Here is an 18089-nt window from a genome sequence, read left to right on the forward strand (position 1 = left end):
GAGAACTGTGCACAACTGACTTTCGCAACTTAGCGCAAGGGGAATTTCGCAGACTCTTGGGATATCGCTTTAGAAAAGTTCTCTATTCTTCCAAATATATAACGTTAACTTCATCATAAACCCAGAGCCATTTGTATGCTCATTTGGGTCCCCTGTATGGGAGAGCAATTAGCAAACCTTTTGTGGCGGGGAAAAAGTTCTTCATTGTTCTACGCCTACAATATTTTCAGAGCTTTGCACCTTTGAAGACGAGTGCCTCCCCTGGGTACTTCCTACAGCGGGTAAGTTATTCTTCAATTTCTAATGTATAGGAAATAACAATTTGGGTAAAAAAGCTATTACAATGCGCGTTACTTCGCTCATACTGTCTAGACTGGAGCAATCAAGTTTAACTTAAGCGACTTAATTGCGCGAAAAATCTGCAGCACAACTATGCACTTCCAACCTTATTCTGTCTCTTATTACTAAATTGTTTTAAATTACAAGGCCCTGACTTGCCATCTCTGAATGCTATAAACGGCTTTACTGTTTTTAAATACATCAATAGTGTCTACGAAATTGTTTGTTTTTAGTGCTCCAAAGCCCGTTCTATAAGAAGCGAATTTACCTGCGAATTCGGTACTGCGGCGCCGCTCGTGCGGCAAAACGACCTATCTTCAGAGTTTCGGCAGCAACAAAAATAGATAGTCTTACCGCACGAGCGGTGCCCTGCTCACGGAGGACATTTCCTTTGAGCCAGTTGTCACCTTTCGGGAAATAACTCGCCACAACCTAAATTGTATGGACGCTTTCCACCCTCCGCGAAAGGTCTTTTCAAGGCGGAGGAGTGCTGGCATTTCCGCCTCTACATTAACACAGTATTGTGCCCGGCAATACTGCAATTGCTCGATCCGGCATTCTCTGGGGAGTGCCCCCACTGTGCGTGCACGTTTTCGGGCGTGTTTCACATGGTGTGGGAATGCCCCTCTAACCCAGCTTAAGCGGTATTCACGCAGCGGAACCTTTGAGCGGAGAAATCCGAGGGAGAGTGTGACGTCAACGCAGGCGATTTCTGCTCGGCCAGCCCCTTCGCTCACACGGAGGATGAGGCTGTCGGGCGGTTATCACTGCTCGCAGCCGTCTGTCTCTAAAGCAGAGCTGCGGTAGCACCGCCGATTTGTCGGCGGCGGCAATTTCTGCTCAAGCCTCTACGTAGTGATTTTATCAGCCGCCCTAAAATTGGCTGTGGACGCGATGCAGGCGCTGCCGCGGGTAGAGTACGGCACGCAACGAGCGCGGCAGTGGGTGAGGAGACGCGCGCTGGGAGCAGCCGGCCAATCCGCCTACAGGACCGTATACAGATGTTAGGCTTAATACTGCGGCGACTATTCAATTGCCGTGTTCGTAAGCAGCGCTGATGACGACTTTAATGCAATTAGCAATCACAATATTACCCCCTTTCTCGTATGTGCAGCTTTGTTTGCGCCTTAAGGAGCGATAACAAGCTATCGCTCGAGCTACCTGCGGTGGCCTGCACCTCTTCGCGGCCGCGGCCGCCGCTCGCACAGCGACCTTGCTGGTAGTATACGCGGCTCTTCCAGTGCGCCTGTCATATCCTGGCGCATTTTCATGTCCAGTGTAATATTAAGCGATAAAAATAGAGTGCCTGTCTCTACTCAAGAACTTGAGTAGCAGCCAACTGCCCGGCGAGGAGACGAAATCCCACCGCCTCCGCCGCCAAGGTTCGGATCGTTGTTAGCTCGAAAGCACAAGCTCCGACCTCCGATCGGAGAGGCTAGACCAGTGAGATGGCGAGACACTGTGACGTAGGGGTCACGTGATGTGCACTCCTAGGAGCCGCACAGTGGATTTCTTCGTCGTGCGAATACCCCTTTCCTCCTTCCCTCTTGAGAGAGCTGAGTGGCTGCCCTGTTCGGCTGCTCAACCCTGAGTGCCAATGCGCTCTCATGGCGAGGACCTGTGCCTCTGCGGATGCCACAAGGGTCCTGGACTAGGGACCCCTCGTAAACATTATAAACGCTCGGCCCTTGAAGACGTCCATATCTGTCTTTTGTAAATAGCAAAATAAATGTTTTCCACCGTCACCACCACAGCTGCTAATTATCAGGTAAACTGGCACCATGTAGAACGGGCTTCAGACGGTAGTTTTCATCAATTATTCTCTGTGACGTTGTGCCTGATAATATTTGACTAAAATAAATGTGCAAACGTACACAGTAGGCTTGCAATGACGCTGAGTGTATATAAAAAAGTCTGGCAGGTCTAAATCAAAACAGGAACAAATCGATGTGTTGCATTATCATCAAAGCTTACTACAAGATGTAGACCAGCTATTTGGCGTTTACCGCGCCGAAACTACACGTAGGGTATTATGGGCGCCGAAGTGGACAGTTTCGTAATAATAATGAACACCCGGGGGTCCTTAACCTGCACCAAAATCTTCACACAAGGGTGTTCTCGCTCTTCCCCTTCGCCAGGAAAACGGCTCCCCCGGGAGGGACTGAACCCGCATCCTAGAGCTCAGCAGCGAAATGCCTTAGCCAGTTATCTGCCCACGGCGGGTATTTCCAACTAGAACAGTTGGTAGCAACCAGTGAAGAACAAATTTCATTTATTTTTATATATTTACAGTGGTCGACAGATTTTTTCGGACGCCCTATTTTCCAGACCTGTCTGAATATCTGTACTCAGCCAAGGCACTGTCACGCTCTCCATAAAGTCTGTGTAAAACACCGAGCGCAAGGTCGGACCTTGGAAACTCTTCTTGTTAGTTTTCCCAGACTTTTTCTTTCAATCGGAAGTTAAAATCTACCAAGACCGCCAAAAACAACACTGCGATTTTGTTTTTCTGCAGCCTCTAATCAGGCTTACATTCTGATCTCGCGGATAGGCGCCATAGCAGGCACCGCTTGCTGCACCCTCCCACGAGCCGCAAGGAGGAATGAAGTCTGTCGCCAGTCGCCACAGTGGTCGTCTAATCGCATGTCGTTGGTTGGGCTGTTGGCATCGCCGCTTTAAACAGCGATCGTGGTTTCATCGCCTGTAGACAACCATGGCGCTATAAAAACGAACTAACGAGTTTTTCAAGCTGCTCAGTAAACAAAGAGACCTTTTTCCCGTGAATTTGGTTTTTTCGGTCTGCCCGATTTTTCGAACGCTGCCTCGGCCTCTTCGGGCTCCCAAAAATCGGTCGAAAACTGTATATTTGTTCTTTGTTTGTTGCTTGCTTGGTTCATTTACATATTCTAATGCACTGTGTGTGGGCATTACATCGGGGGACGAAAAGCTACAAGCGGCTGCAATGGGAAGGCTCAAAAAAGGTGATATTGCTACACATCAATATATACAGCTGATGTCTAAAGGAACAACGTCCTCAGAAAACTGAAATATTTGACAAAAAGGCATTACTTTAAACCCAACGGGAATATGAAGATGTATTTTCAAAAAACAATAGAGCCCAAGTAACATTGATAGGAGCATCAACGCACAAGATCAAATATTAAAAATACAAACACTATCAATTCTAATTCCAATCTTCACTTGCACTTCCTAAAAAAATAGGTGCTTGCTGAATAGATGGTGACTCATTTAGTGTCTAAAGATTGTGTAGCAACGAATTTCATTCGCTCTAATTGGAGCTAAAAGCGGCTTTTGATATTTCTTTTCTTTTTGGAGAATTAAGCTTGATTCTGTTATAGTTAGCAACGAGTTCGCAATTTTGTGGTTCTAATCAGAAGTATCGCTAATGAATGGGGTGCTGTTATGATACAGTTAGTGGTAACGTTACAGCCGCTGTAGTTTCGGCGCAAGATAATAAAGAAAATTGAAATGCCTTTTTACGAAAGGTAGGCTTTAATAGAGGTTCTGTATTCGGAAAAAATGTTTCAACAGTATGTGGGCCGTGTACAAATGCGCAATTCTCGTAATTCCTGGTCCGTAATCCGTGCACTGTTTTACATTTCCCACACCTTTTTACTACCATCTCGTTACAAGACAATGGAGAGGCAAGGTTTCAAGTGGAGAGGGCTGGATCATTCAGCGGCCTGCAGCGCGACCATTCCACTCAGACCGAAGACGGTAAGCATGCCTCAACCGACTTATGCAAATATTTTTAAAACGTTAGCTGAACCATTCTGGAAAAAACAAACTAAAACTTTGTTCGAGCATGTAAAGCTTCTAGTGCGGAGTAATAACTTAGCTCACGAAAAAAATGGTTCATGGTTACCATACTCCCTAATGCAAAATCTGTGCGCAGCGCACAGAGCAGCGCACAGCGCACCTCGGTCGCGGCGCATAGATACTGCGTCTCAGGAAGCGATCGCGTGATCAGCGAACGCAAGGCGACGCGAGCTACTTTGCCGTTATCTCGCACCGGGTCGCCGCCTCCGAGCATACTATTGTAACTTGTGTTTGAACCTCCGGCGCAAATGCCACGTCGTTCGGATGAGCCACACAATGATGACCGTTAGAGTACCACAATATAGCTTCTACATGGAGTGGGAGCTGTATAGAGGAACTCTAAGGAGCATGTCTTACTGCCTCACCCTCACACTTTTGTTAGCCATCGCCGCCCGCGGGCGTATCGTGCCGGCTCAGCATACTGCGCTCCCCCTCCCGATTTCGCCACACTTTGTCCGCTGTTTTCTTTATGTCTTCGCTCACTCGGTTACGAAACCACGTGGCCGCCGCCAAAGCACACTGGTGGCCGCCAAATGCTGCACACTGAAAACGTTGGGACTGATATGTCCTGAGAAAAAGGACAACCTTTGGAAGTTAAATGTGCGGTACGTAGGCAATCCATTGAGCTAAAGAAATCAAGCAGACGGAAAAACAAGGCATTCTTTTTTTTCGGTTCTGTTTTCATTTACCGCCAAATGTCACCCCTAAAGGGAACAAAGCTCACCTTGCTATTTCAATCTGCTCCAAGATGAGTCATCCTGGAATTCATTATTCGACCATGGATATTTGAAAAGATACACCACTTATTGTTCGCATTTTAATGAAGCAGTCAGCGACGAAATAGTTTATTCCTGCTTCATTTAGCCAGACTTCAGATAGCCCTTCCGCAAATTAACTTCCGGGACAACTTCAGACAACGCTACGGTAAATATTGCAAATGTTTATGGCATGTTAAGAAATTTTATTTTTCTGGGACATTGTTATAGTGCACACGTACTTGTCAAAACGGGGTAGCATAAGGACACTTTATACGGTTGCAACTAGCGTAGACCGACTAGCAAACAATGCAACTAATAACACTGAACAGGGGAACCAGAACCTTTATTGGCACAACCTCGTTTTCCTTGAGTGTTTTAATAAATGTGTCATCTTCTTAGACGGTCAACAGCATAAATATTCAAATTTTCTGCCACTTAGCAAAATCTCAAAAGCCACTTTGAACAGATTGCAGGAACAGCTTTTAGCAGCTACCATTGACCGCACGTTCAAGTAAATTAGCATGTGCATAAAGTTGTCAAATATCCTTGTATATAACGCTAGACCGCTCACGAAGGCGCTACTTAAAAATTTAGAGGAATGCTTACATGCCTGTTCCATTATTTCCTAAGTAAAAGCATCGCTTCATAGCTTTTCTTATATAAAATGGTGGGAAAAGTTGTGGGTGGAACTTTCCATAAATCATGAAGGTTTTGGCAGTTATTGTGGAAAGAAACGAACCACGCAAAAACCACGTAACGAAACACAATGCAGCCAGAACAGGCAGACATAAAAGGCAGGCAGAACAGGCAGATGCAGCTGAGACAGATTTGTAGCAGTTTAGACAGCTCTGTGTCTGTCTGTTCTCTGCTTGTGTTTTTTGTGCCGACCATTTATTTTAAATACTTGCTAACCCGCCCCTATTTCGCTTTAGCAGCCATTGCCGGAAGACAATTGCGCTGCACTAGTGAAGCGTATGCCGCAAGACATAATTATTATAGCACATGTTTCGAAACCCATATCTTAGGTCTAGTTTATTGGTAACTGCATACAACAGGCTTTCGCAATTAAATCAATTTTTTTTAAATTGCGCTATTGAACCCCAGCGTTCCCTGGATCTTAAAAACCGCTGCTCACAGGGGAACGCGAAGCGTGCTGGCCTAAACTAGCAAAGACGGTGTCTACAGCACTAAAAGACAGTGCTGTAATGAGGCAGATTTCACCAGACACATTTTGAAATCGGATTGCAAGTGCGCACTTTAGGCTGTTTCTCCAGCGTGAAGTGCACCCTGGCCATCGCCACGTCCCGGTAAAAACGCGATCCGCCGCCACGACACACAAAAACACTCTGATTCCTTGGCACAGAGCATAGCGCCCTCACTTTAGCATCAAGGTGTGTACGGTTCGAGATGGTTCAGTGATATCAAACATGGTGTGTCATGCCCTCGACAACCTGACCAGCCCGCTGCTACGACTACATGTTTCACCTACGAATGAGCTGCAACTGGCCTAATAAAATGTTTTCATGTGTTTATCACCTCTCTGTCTGCATAGCTGAGTGAATATTCGGCGTTTCACATACAAACCAAATGGTACTGTTATAGGCAACTGAAATAAACGAATTGCTTGAATGTTGGAGGAGTTTTTGCTGATGATAATGGCGACCATCATAAAGACGCCACAAACAACTGTAGAAGCAATCCAGTATATTAGGAAGAACCACAGTCTGCACGCAGTTATCGATGGCTAAAGTGCGGCGGATAACCTACAATGGTTCTAAATCGTAAACAAGACATAGATATATGCCGCCAAACGGCGTAATGTGCCCGTCGAAGTGGCAAGACAGCAGAAATAACTGTGTCACTTAAGTGCCAAGTTTTACTACGCCACTCCAATGCTTCTTTCTTAGCTCTCATTATTGAAGGCATAAAACTCTAGACAATCTAGTGCATACACACAGGAAGCCTTCTGTGAGCAGTCACTTTGAATATTCAAAAATCCTATTCACTATTGGCCTTTCAACTTTCGAAATATTCTTATTAACAGCTGGGTTTCTGCTTCCAAACTGGCAAAGCTCACGCGTTTACTTTAGCCCGCATATCAGGAAATATAAAATAAACACACAAAAATATGCAGTATCGAGTAGTCTGCTGATGTCGTCATGTTTACACTGACCACCAATGCTTTACTCTGTTGCCTGACAGGCTACTACTTGCTCTTCAAGAGTGCTGCTACCAAGGCAAACGGCACTTCTTTATTCCTGCGTGAGCCCAATCGCTACCAGTGCACCTCAGTGTGGTACTTCTTACCTGGCCTGTCGGATGGCGTCCAGCTTTACTTGCAGGACAACAAGATCGCCGAAGGAAATGGCATCTGGAAACGCTATCAGTTTGACTACTTTCCCTCAGGGGCAAGTATCCCATGCTGTATAAATTGGTGTGTTGGCCATCACGTCCTGTAGGCACCTTGAACCTCAACATATCGCCTAAGTAGGGACCGTAATTTTGGGAGATGCCGCCCCGCTATAGGAAATAAAAAATAAACAGCACAGATTTTTGTTATCCAGACCTTACCACCTCTTCCCCAGAAGCGTATAGAAAATATTTCAAACAATTCAAACACATCTGGGCTACCGTAAAGTTGTACCGGTGCCAAAAAATGGCCGTATGATCTTCGGAATAGCAAATCTCCGGCAAAAAGAAATAAACATTAAAGAACAAAGCACTTACTAGCTCCACAATTGGACCATGAGAAGTGCGATCAGGGCAATCGTTCATGCTTCGTACTTTTGATCTGAAACCAATAAATTTGTGGCTGAGCAAGGCGTGCGGCGCCTGTTTCACTGCTAATGATTGTGAGGAGCGGATCACATGGTAATATTGCAGTGGAATGGAGGGCTTTGGTTCCTCATGTTAATAGGAGAGGACAGAAAATGTTAGTGACGAGCAGGGTGACTGTCTTTGGACGAAAGTCTGATGCTGCCCATGAATGTGGTGAGTTCACAAAACGGCATGCCTGTTGGATTCGGAGCGTTTACTAGATTCCGCACACTCAGCGGCGGTGGTGCATGTTTTGTTTGCTTTTGGTGGTAATCTCACGGTTGATTTGGTAAATATAGGAATATAAAGAGGCAAACATTTTACAGGAAAACATCGTATGAAATGATATGTACGCCACATCACAAAAAATTGATATGCACGTGCGTAACAGCGTATGTGTACGTCCCAAAATTTATCCACTACAATTTGTTCACACTCTATGTACCCTGTAGTTTATATGCAACAGCTAAGCTGAAAGGACCGGAGATTGTTACGGAATTTGTGGCTGCGTAATTTCTGTTACGCTGCTGGTATATACGTTGTTTGGTAGTGAGTTATTATTATAAAATGAGACATGTACACCCACAATCGAAACTTTACGGACCTCAAAAGCAGCAATTTCGGGTTATTTCTCTGCCGCGCGGCCGCCCGGTGTTATATGTGCCGTATGTTTCATTAGATCCGTAACTGTACGACATCTCACATGCACACGGTAGTTTGTCGGGGCGCTTCCGGAAGAGAAATAACCTAAAATTGCCATTTTCCAATTACGTAAACTTTTGATCGCGGCTGTACGTTGCTTTAGCAAAAGTAGGATGGTACGTACGCCAGTGCTCACATATATCTCTGCTTACATCATAGATTATGTCCAGCTAAACTACATTACATTCGTTTTACCCTGCGGCTAATGAAGGGCAGAGAATAACAAAAGTAAATGGAATAGAATAGAATAGAATAGAATAGAATAGAATAGAATATAATAGAATAGAATAGAATAGAATAGAACTTTATTGTCGTTACAGAATGGTACATCACCAGAATATAGTCAATACAGAAAGGGGTCCCAGAGTAATGAACTGAAGTGGGACCCCTTGTTATTGATAGCATACACAGAAATAGCTTAATTGCAGCTGCTAGCAGGAATGATACCTAATTTTTATAACACTGTTATAACGGACACTGTTGAAAGGAATGTGGCTGCACTATTTCACATAGTCCGGTGGTTACACTACTGTAGAATGTGTTAGTGACGTCGGAGATTTGATTTTATTAGACGTTGCATAAATACCTTCAATAAAATATCGCTGAGCGCCTTCCTATTCAGTGACTTGTCACCGTAGCCATAATAAGGCCAGTTTCTTCGCAAGGAAGGAGCGACGCGTTCCTCACTAACCTGGCGATTTGGAATATTGCTCGGGTATAAAACCACGCAATCACGGTCAGTGGCTGTTATCCCATTGCAAAATGACGTGCACAAAGTGCAATGGACGAGGACGCAATACGGGTCTTTATTAATACCCTTGCTAGTAAACACTATTAATGTCGTTATGTGGCCCATTATTAGCGTGAAAACCAATACGGTTGTGGAATTGTACAATTTGGAAACAAAAGAGAAGGCTACACAAGCAGACGTCCAGATAATTTTTTAACCAGTTCAATAACACTTTCAATGATTATTTTAACGAGCGATTTTCACTTTCTCTCACCCACCCCGTGTTTCTAAAAACAAGTTTTTAAACGTTTTGCATCATCTGAGGCCTTGCAGAACACTAGTTACACTGTGCCGTTATATTTAAGGACCACCCTCAAAATAAAGAGGCGGCATAGCGAAAAATGCAACCTAGTGCGTTCAGGTTTACGTGCTCGGGATAATGTATAGGGACCTAAGTAGGCGCTGTAAAGAGTTACGCAGTCATTGGGAGGAGCGTTCGCCGGCCGCTTTTCTGCTTTCTAAGTTCAGCTTAAACTCATCTTTGTGCTTTCTAGCTCTTCCGCAATAATTTTTAACGGATGGGGGCACCTGCAGGCATATAGCGAAAAATTTTCCAGAAACCTAATGAAAGTTTTCAAGGTTCTTTGAAAACCAGGGAGGCCTGTTGATTAGGTGTCATGCCCTCACGGAGTGATTTGAAACGTGAAAATGACCCAGAGGCAGTCAGCCTTTTAGGGATACCATAAAGGCCGAACTTGCGCATCCACGCATTGTTTTTAGGCATCGTTGCGTCGCCTCTTTCGCAACAGTATGAACAAAACTAGCTGAGTGAAAAAAGGTACGCTGGTGAAGAACTGAAAAGTATAATCAATCATCGCGTCATCAGATTATGAATGTGAAAATGTGCCTCGCCCGAATAACTGAAATTGTGCAATTAACTGCTGCAGGCCACATGACTGGTCTCACACAATGTACTAATAATAAACACGCCTGACAAAAAATGCTGCTTTGAACAAGTAAGCCTTACTTTTTTTTTAAACGTTTAGCCATAGAAAAAAAAACGATCAATTGTTTTAAAAAAAGGCGAAATACGTTGCACATCATTTTTCTGTCCTAAATTGCGTGTCTTAGAATATTAACTGAGCCCGTGAGTACGACTTGTCATTGTGCTTTTTTATTTCTTGTTTTATTTGCTTAGGAGGACCCTATTCAAGCGGTCTCTGGAGTCAACCCGGACGGCTTCGTTGCGATAGATGACGTGCTTGTTAGTGAGAACGAATGTGATGCTATGGGTGAGTATAAAACTGCTACTTAATGTTCAGCATAATCTAAAAGCTTCGTGCAACTTTCTTTCGTGCATTGCATGGATTATAATGCTCTTATATATATGGCTTGAAACACAGCCCCAGCTAAACTTGGAAAGCGAAACTCAAGAGCAAGCATTAGAAAGAAAAATTTCATGTGTAGGGACAATTCCTTGTAAATAATAGGGCGCATTTTCGCAGTTTTGCAATTTGTATGTCCTACATCTTCTTTAACGATTATGACAACTTTATTTTGTTTCATCCCGCAGCAAAGGAATCCCAGATGATAAACTGCGGTGCCCATGACCAGGCAATTTCCATTGAGAAGGTGTGTGACTTCGTTGTCGACTGCAAGAACGGAGCCGACGAACTGCACTGTGGGCAGTGCGACTTCGCAGAGGACACATGCGGATGGGACCTTGACAACGTTCTCAACTGGGGTCATGCGGCCTGGCGCAGGACGCGCATTGGAGCAGTTCCGAACTCGCCCCCAATTGGAGCTGACAACCGGCACAATGGTTTGTGGCGAAGTGCACGAAACGTTAGCCGTTATTGCGCAGGCCCAGCTAAATGTGCATGCTGTTATTATTTTACCATAAGCAAAGATCTAATTCCTGACCGCATGAGCGGTGTAAGACGAAAATGAAACATGAGAGGCGTTCAGCACCTTTGTCGCTTAGGCTACAAAAGATGTAGAAGGCAGCTTACTCGAGCTGGAGCTGGATCACACTATCGCCATGTGCTGACACGAGCAAACTCCAGCAGAACTGTACGCAGGAATCTATATCAAGCAATCTGTATGCACTGATACCTTTTATTTTCTACACTAGGTCACATCATAATTTTTAATTCTGTTTATTAAGGTGCAGGTCAGTTCTTTCCAAACTGAAGCGAAACCTTCACAGAAGTGCGTGGTTAGTCAGGGCACACCCACAGAGTTGCGCACATTCACAGCAGGGATCGGCGAAGCAGTGATATCACGGCTAAGCAAATGATGAATTTATATAAGTGCATGCAACCAATAAACAAGTAGTGGATAAATATTACACCAATTTTTATAAATAATTTGCTACTGTGAATAAGGCAAACACTTTGTTGCTGCCTGCTCTCACCATAGGGTGGCAGAAAGACAAGTTGGGTTCGGATTTTTCAGTTTCCGCATCGGAGCTAGGTAGTTGACATCAGGTAGTTAGTCCTCTGTGACATTCATTGCGTATTGTTTAGTATTGCGTTTTCATTGCGTAGAGATTTATAGGCCGCAAACCACTCCTTCTTCTGCTCCGCGTACTACGAATCATCAAGGCAACATGCCTTTTCCTTTTGTAAATTATAACTCGCTAAACTTCATACTCACCTAGGAGGACGTTGTTTTCTCACAAAAGAAACACCAACATTGAATAAATATTATATTTATCTGCAACAAACTATCATATATCCCGTCATCGCAAAAGTGCAGAAAACAGAGTCATCAGTGAGTGTACTGCATGGCAGCATTTAAATAGCAGAAACGTACGGTATCAGATGAGGCAACAAAGCAGCAAAATATTCGTAATTGGTGGTATATCATCAGGGTGGCCGCCAGCTGCACAAAGCGGTCCTGATGACTTGCTAGGGGCAGTGCAGGAAAATGGCTGCTGACTTTCCAATGTCTCAAAGCTTTTTTCACCTAGCCTAACATTTAAATTTACATGCAAGTGGGCGAATTGTGCTACTAAACATGACAACCGTTCAGCAGAACCTCACGAAGTACAAAACTTGCACGTTGTCTTTATAGTTCTAAAAGCAATTAAGCCAACTCCGGTTGTCATATTTCGTTATTGCTCTGTTACGCAACGCGCAAGATATCCATATGCAAAACACCAAATTCTGCCAGTTACTGAAAGTGGTTTTTTACTTTCTCGCAGGGTATTACTTGTTGCTATACTCTAACGACACGAACTACCAGCGTGGCGCGGGGGCCAGTATTGATTCCCCCGTCGTAAGGAATACCGACAAACTCTGTACATTAAAATTCTGGTATAACTTCGCTAAAAATGGTAAGTACTTTGCGCATTATGCTAACCTCATGAACGCGTACGAGCAGCCGAGGTTAAACGCGGGCTATTTTCCGATCCTGCAGGTTTGTTTTGCAAGGTACAATGCTCAATCACGCTCTTGAGACAAAGTTTATCTTATTTTTTATTTGTTTTACATCGGAAGCCATCTACAGGTTCTGGCTAGGTAGATTTGGTGCACCCATGCCGCCGCTCAAGTTTTTCCGCTTGCGGCGTGCCAGAAACTCATTTACGGCTAGTACGTACTAGTGTGCCAGCACGACATTTCAAGAAATATATTTCAAGAGGAAAAATAGCGAACTGCTGCTTAGAGAGACAGAGAGAGAGAGAGCAATCAAACTTAATGGATGAGGGAGAACCCAAGATAAATAAACTTTTAACAAGACAGCGTCCTGAGAGTGTTGCCAACGTTTCGGCGAAGAAGTTTCCTTCAGCAGGGCAACTTTGTTGAGCGCACGAAACCTAGTTTCCTTGACGAAACGTAGGCAACACTCTCAGGCCGCTCCCTTGCGGAAAGATATATTGTTCGTGTACATACATGGTTATATATATATATATATATATATATGTGTGTGTGTGTGTGTGTGTGTGTGTGTGTAGGGCGGTTTAGCGAAGGCTAATAAATATTATATAATAACGAAGTGGTCAGAGGCTGTGGTGGGCGCTATAAAACGGATTCTTGTTGATATTAATGGGAGCAATTACTAGAAATTAGAACTTACCTTTTTGAATATTCAACTTAGGTGCTTGGTTACAACGAGAAAATCGCCGAGGATCACAAGATTTCCCGTTATTGAATATTATAATTTCGAAATTGTAATTCCGTGCAGAGCTACAGCGCTCAAAACCTCAGCTGTCTAGATGCGTGCGACGTGCTCCGTAAAACAGGTGAGCGCCGCATAGCCACGCTCATGTCACTCGGAGCTGTACACGTCACTTATATATATATATATATATATATATATATATATATATATATATATATATATATATATATATATATATATATATATATATATATATATATATATATATATATATATATATATATATATATATATATATGTATATATATATATATATATTATATATATATATATATTAAAAATAATTTTTTGTAACGTCCCGAATGGTGGAATAATCTTTATCGGAGTAAGCCTACTCTGAAAAAGACTCGAAGGCACTATGCCAAACTTGTTCATCTTTTCAGAAGTTCGCCATAACATCCAGCGCTGTATCGTAAGCAGGTAGATGCAGTATAGTTTCCAGAGGAAGGGAGCGAGTATCACCGGACAATCAATTACAGAGTTCGGCAGTGAAAGGGAAAAAACTAAATTTGAATGCGTTGGTTTGACAATGGTAAGCCTTGGTATTAAGGTGGTTATTATTTCTAGTTATGGACGGTGAGGTGGTATTGGACGGCGAGGTGGACGGAAAGGTGGTACCTCCGCGATGCGGCGTGGACAAAACAAATAACAGTGCAACAGCCAGCACATGAGCAGGGGCGCCCCGAGGTATCTGCGAGCTACCCTGGTTCAAAATACACATCCGCTCTTCAATTAACAGGTTTTTCGCATTCGAACGTAACGAGAACGCATCCTCCTTAGCTGGCGCTCTAAATTATGTAAAGTGCGGACCAAAAGTGAACATATCCGAGGAAAATAGAGGGAATGCTGTTGTAATCCAAGAAATGCACGGCGTTTACTCTCCGCGTTCAGACTGTTTTTACGCTATTTGTTCAAGGCCACATTGGAAGCCTCAAGCAACATGTGTCTCGTACTACCTACTACCTAGCTGATGTGTTTCTCAGTAGATTCTTGCGGCTTCAAAAATACAACATGTATTGTAACAACCTTCTCCTCCACGTATTCCTAGCACCGATGGCTCTTGAAAAATCAAGAAATACTGGAAAAAATTACACTGGTAAATGTTGGCACAACAGTGCGATGGTAGCTTTTTTGAAACTTTGCACCACATGGTGTGTTCCGTACGCCGCGCCGCCCGAAGAAGGTGCGATGATCATCTGTGTCGGCTGTGCTGAATTAGTGAATATTACGCACATGAAGCTTGAACGTTTGCTTTAGATATTGCTGAAATCTACAGTTTTTTTATGTCCGCGACATATCAGCGCTTTCTTCCTCCTTTTTTCTCCTGTAGGCACTAAAATGGACGTAAAACTGTACATCGATGTTGCTGGCTACACAGTGCCTGTTTGGTGCCTTAATGCAATGACTGATCCACCGCAAGAAGGCATTTGGAATCAAGAGATCGTTAACATCGGACGTTACCCGGGAGCAATCAGGGTACGTCGCAGGAGAATTCCAAATTATTGTTTTTACTTTGTCCGTTGGCATCTGTTCTTCAAAATTATTGGGTCTGGAGCGATGTCGCTATGATAATATATCGCAGAAACATTTTTTCCGCAGGCCTCGCTTGAGAGCATAAGTCGAATGCGGTAACCTATAAGGCTGTAAAGCAATGTGCATATGTAACAAATATTAGAATACAGCTGCCCTCATTTGTAAGATAGGCATGTGATCTTTGCTCGCTCTCAGTGTTGTCGAAATATTTGAGCCCAAATTTATAAACAGATGTATGAGTAGTATTAAATTATCAGGTGTTTTGGATTATATTCAAAAGTTCTGTAGAGTGTGCGCTTGGTTATCCCATAACTTCTTAGTACGTCATCTCAGTTAAAAAAACCTGCCTAACCACATAGGTTATAGCAGGGTTACCCCTGGAGCCAACTGAGGGATTGATTGCAACGATTTATCGGCGTTCTACAGCTTTTGAGTACACTATGCGCAGTAGGAAAGACTGGGAACAATATTATTGTAAAGCATTGCCTTCAGCCTGTATTCTTTTTTGCTGTTAAGAGTTAGGGCATTCTGGAGAAATTCAGGCAACTAATGCTTTCTTCCTAAATTGCACATTTATTTCCAGAAAAGCTTAAAAACAAAAGAGTTTGAGCGCACTTCGTAATAGAAAACCACTGTCCATCGGAATTACTGAACTGTTTAAAATGTTTGTATCACGTGCTCATAGTTGAACTCAAAGGCTTTCGCTAATTTATCGGCGATGTGAGCAAGAGTGCTAAAAGTCTTGGCGATTTGCGTGGACAAACACAAGAGAACAGTTATATTTAGCGGTCACGTACTCAACGTTAGGACTGATTAACGTACCGTCAATACTATTTGCATACGGGATTTTGCTATGCGAGCCCTGTTTTGCAAACTTTACATTGTGCACAAGACTCGCTCCTATTAAGCATCATGAACGAGGACGGAAGTAACTCTGTGTGGTCAAAACGGGAGGCCTGTTTATGCCTGTGGCGTCTTAGACGACGGCCAGGATGCCTTGGCTCCTGGCAGCGTCTTCGTCTCTTCGAATGGCTTACAGCTAAATTTCAGGGTTTTCGCTGTGTGGAACGGTCTGCTATTTCTCCTTACTAATGATAAAAAAATGTTTATTTAGAATTTTGTAAGTATCGTCTCTGCATATTGGGGCAGTCGTATAGCATATGTGCCAGGCTTGCACTCTCGGGGCAGGGTTTAGATTCGTCGTCGTGTACTTTCGAATGGAAGTGTGGGGGAGTCTTGGTTGGGATAAGTGTTCACTTGTGTATTTCTTATTCTTCCTATTCTACCTTCTTCCGTGCCTCTGATATCCGTGGCTCCAGGGTCCTTCGCAGTACTTTTGTCCTTTATCTTCCTCTGTCGCGTTTGTAATTCATTAACACTCAGGTCATGATGAGGACCTCCCTATCCTGCAAAATCAAGGGTACACAAAAACTCAACTTCTCATCACTCTTTCTACCACTTCCCACGAAGCCCTATAGATTATTAATGCTTCAAGTTACACAAACCTATGTGCACCTTTTTACCAAAATAGTCACGCCAAGGTCACTACGAACGAGAGGCCGGAAGTCTTTTCCTCCAAACGAAAGGAACCTTCAAAGCGCACTAGTTTTGTTGGCAACTTTCACAAATCCAACAAGGTAAAGTCCAGCGTCGCCGTAATTCGCAGATTCTTGTGCAAAGCCAGCCGATAATCACGGGATCTAGGCCCTTGGCCAAATGAAAACTGGCACACAATCAAAGTCCAGCGTCTCCGTAATTCGCAGCTTCTTCTGAAAAGCCAGCCGATAATGACGGGATCTAGGCCCTTGTCTAAATAAAAGATGGCATACAATGTGAAAATGGGCTGCTCTAATACACAAGCCACCAAACAATGAAGCCTGCAAGCGAGAAAGCGAACGAACCAGCAATATTCTCCGAACGTTCCTTCAATATCGCTGAATTCCGCACGTACGCATGAGCTTCGTCTTTCGTCCGAGAATAACTCATTTTGTCCAACCTGATGGCTCACAAAATATCTGCAACAACCATTTGGCCGCAGCCAATATCTTTCCGCATACACGCATTACTATCTTCGATGGTTAGCTGGATTTGGATGTTTCGGCTCATTAAATGTTCTCTTTCAATTAGATGTTCTTCTTTGTTGGGTATTTTACCATGTCGTACCTTCCGAGTCGCCTACCATGTTACCCATTCTAGCTTTATTTTTTGACGCTGTGGCATGCTCCTTTCTCTGCTTTGGTCGCCTTTGGTCGCCTTTGGCAGTTTTTCTAACTTCAGTCGTAACCCTATACCTTCGTGCCAACAATAAAGCTGTATTTGTCAGTTCTTGGTTCTATTTGCGCTAAATTATCTTTCCTTTTACACCTATTTAAAGTAGTTCTCTGTCATATTAAATGTTTTTTTTTGTGGCGACCTGCAACTTGCACATAAAACCTCGAAATTTACTCCACCCAAGCAAAGAGCTGTAGTTGTGAGATTAGGACTCCCCCTCCTTAACTTGCGTGGCTTTTTGCGGATTTCCGTTATTTGCGGGAAAACCTAGGTGGTTCTAAAAATGTGTGATAAAAGTACCAATGCACACATGCATGCACAACAAAAATTTTGAGATAAGTTTGAAAATTTTAAATCCATTTTATTGATAACGTACTGAATGCCTAAAAACACTAGGCTGAAATAAGCTTGGGAGTCTTGTTTCAGGTGTTATAAAAACCATGTCGTACCTTTTTTTTCTGCTGTTAAAATGCTTTTTTTTGCAGTTTCACTTCAGAAGCGGCAAAGGGGCTCTTCAAAGAGCCATGTTCGCTGTCGACCAGATAAACTACTCAGGATGTGCTCTTCCTGGTGAGAAAAAGTTGAAGAGTTTTTGGTTCAGTAAAGCCTAGTATGTTTACTCTGCTCTTTCATATGTGGTACGATATATTGCGCTTTGTGTATATAAAAGGCAGTGAATTAGAAAGTAAATCAAAAGAACACATGTCTCTTCCGATTGTCTCTTGATAACATCATAGCTGGACGTCTCGTCATGAAACTATTGGGGGATCAATGTGGTTTTCGACTTATATTTCTCTGCCCCCTAAACCCTCACAATAGCAAAGTCTTCGGTACAGAAAACCGGGTTCTTTATAAGCAATAGTTCGTTAAAAAAGGGGATGGACAGGATTATTTGCAATCTTTGCGTTCCGGTG

General features: G+C 43.4%; 1 protein-coding gene across 1 annotated transcript in view; it reads left to right on the forward strand.

Annotated features, from left to right (window-relative positions):
• The window catches only part of LOC144175010 (MAM and LDL-receptor class A domain-containing protein 1-like), a 197355-nt gene that overhangs the window by 95904 nt on the left and 83362 nt on the right, over positions 1 to 18089 (forward strand). The window contains exons 31-38 of the mRNA XM_077704017.1: positions 231 to 281; positions 3994 to 4077; positions 7140 to 7345; positions 10385 to 10478; positions 10760 to 11008; positions 12395 to 12526; positions 14702 to 14847; positions 17661 to 17745. Of these exons, the coding sequence (XP_077560143.1) occupies positions 231 to 281; positions 3994 to 4077; positions 7140 to 7345; positions 10385 to 10478; positions 10760 to 11008; positions 12395 to 12526; positions 14702 to 14847; positions 17661 to 17745 (1047 nt within the window). The remainder of the gene's footprint in view (positions 1 to 230; positions 282 to 3993; positions 4078 to 7139; positions 7346 to 10384; positions 10479 to 10759; positions 11009 to 12394; positions 12527 to 14701; positions 14848 to 17660; positions 17746 to 18089) is intronic.

This window comes from Haemaphysalis longicornis, unplaced genomic scaffold (assembly GCF_048455015.1).
Source record: "Haemaphysalis longicornis isolate Haplotype H1 unplaced genomic scaffold, Haemaphysalis longicornis Haplotype H1 scaffold_3, whole genome shotgun sequence".
NCBI classification, from domain to species: domain Eukaryota; kingdom Metazoa; phylum Arthropoda; class Arachnida; order Ixodida; family Ixodidae; genus Haemaphysalis; species Haemaphysalis longicornis.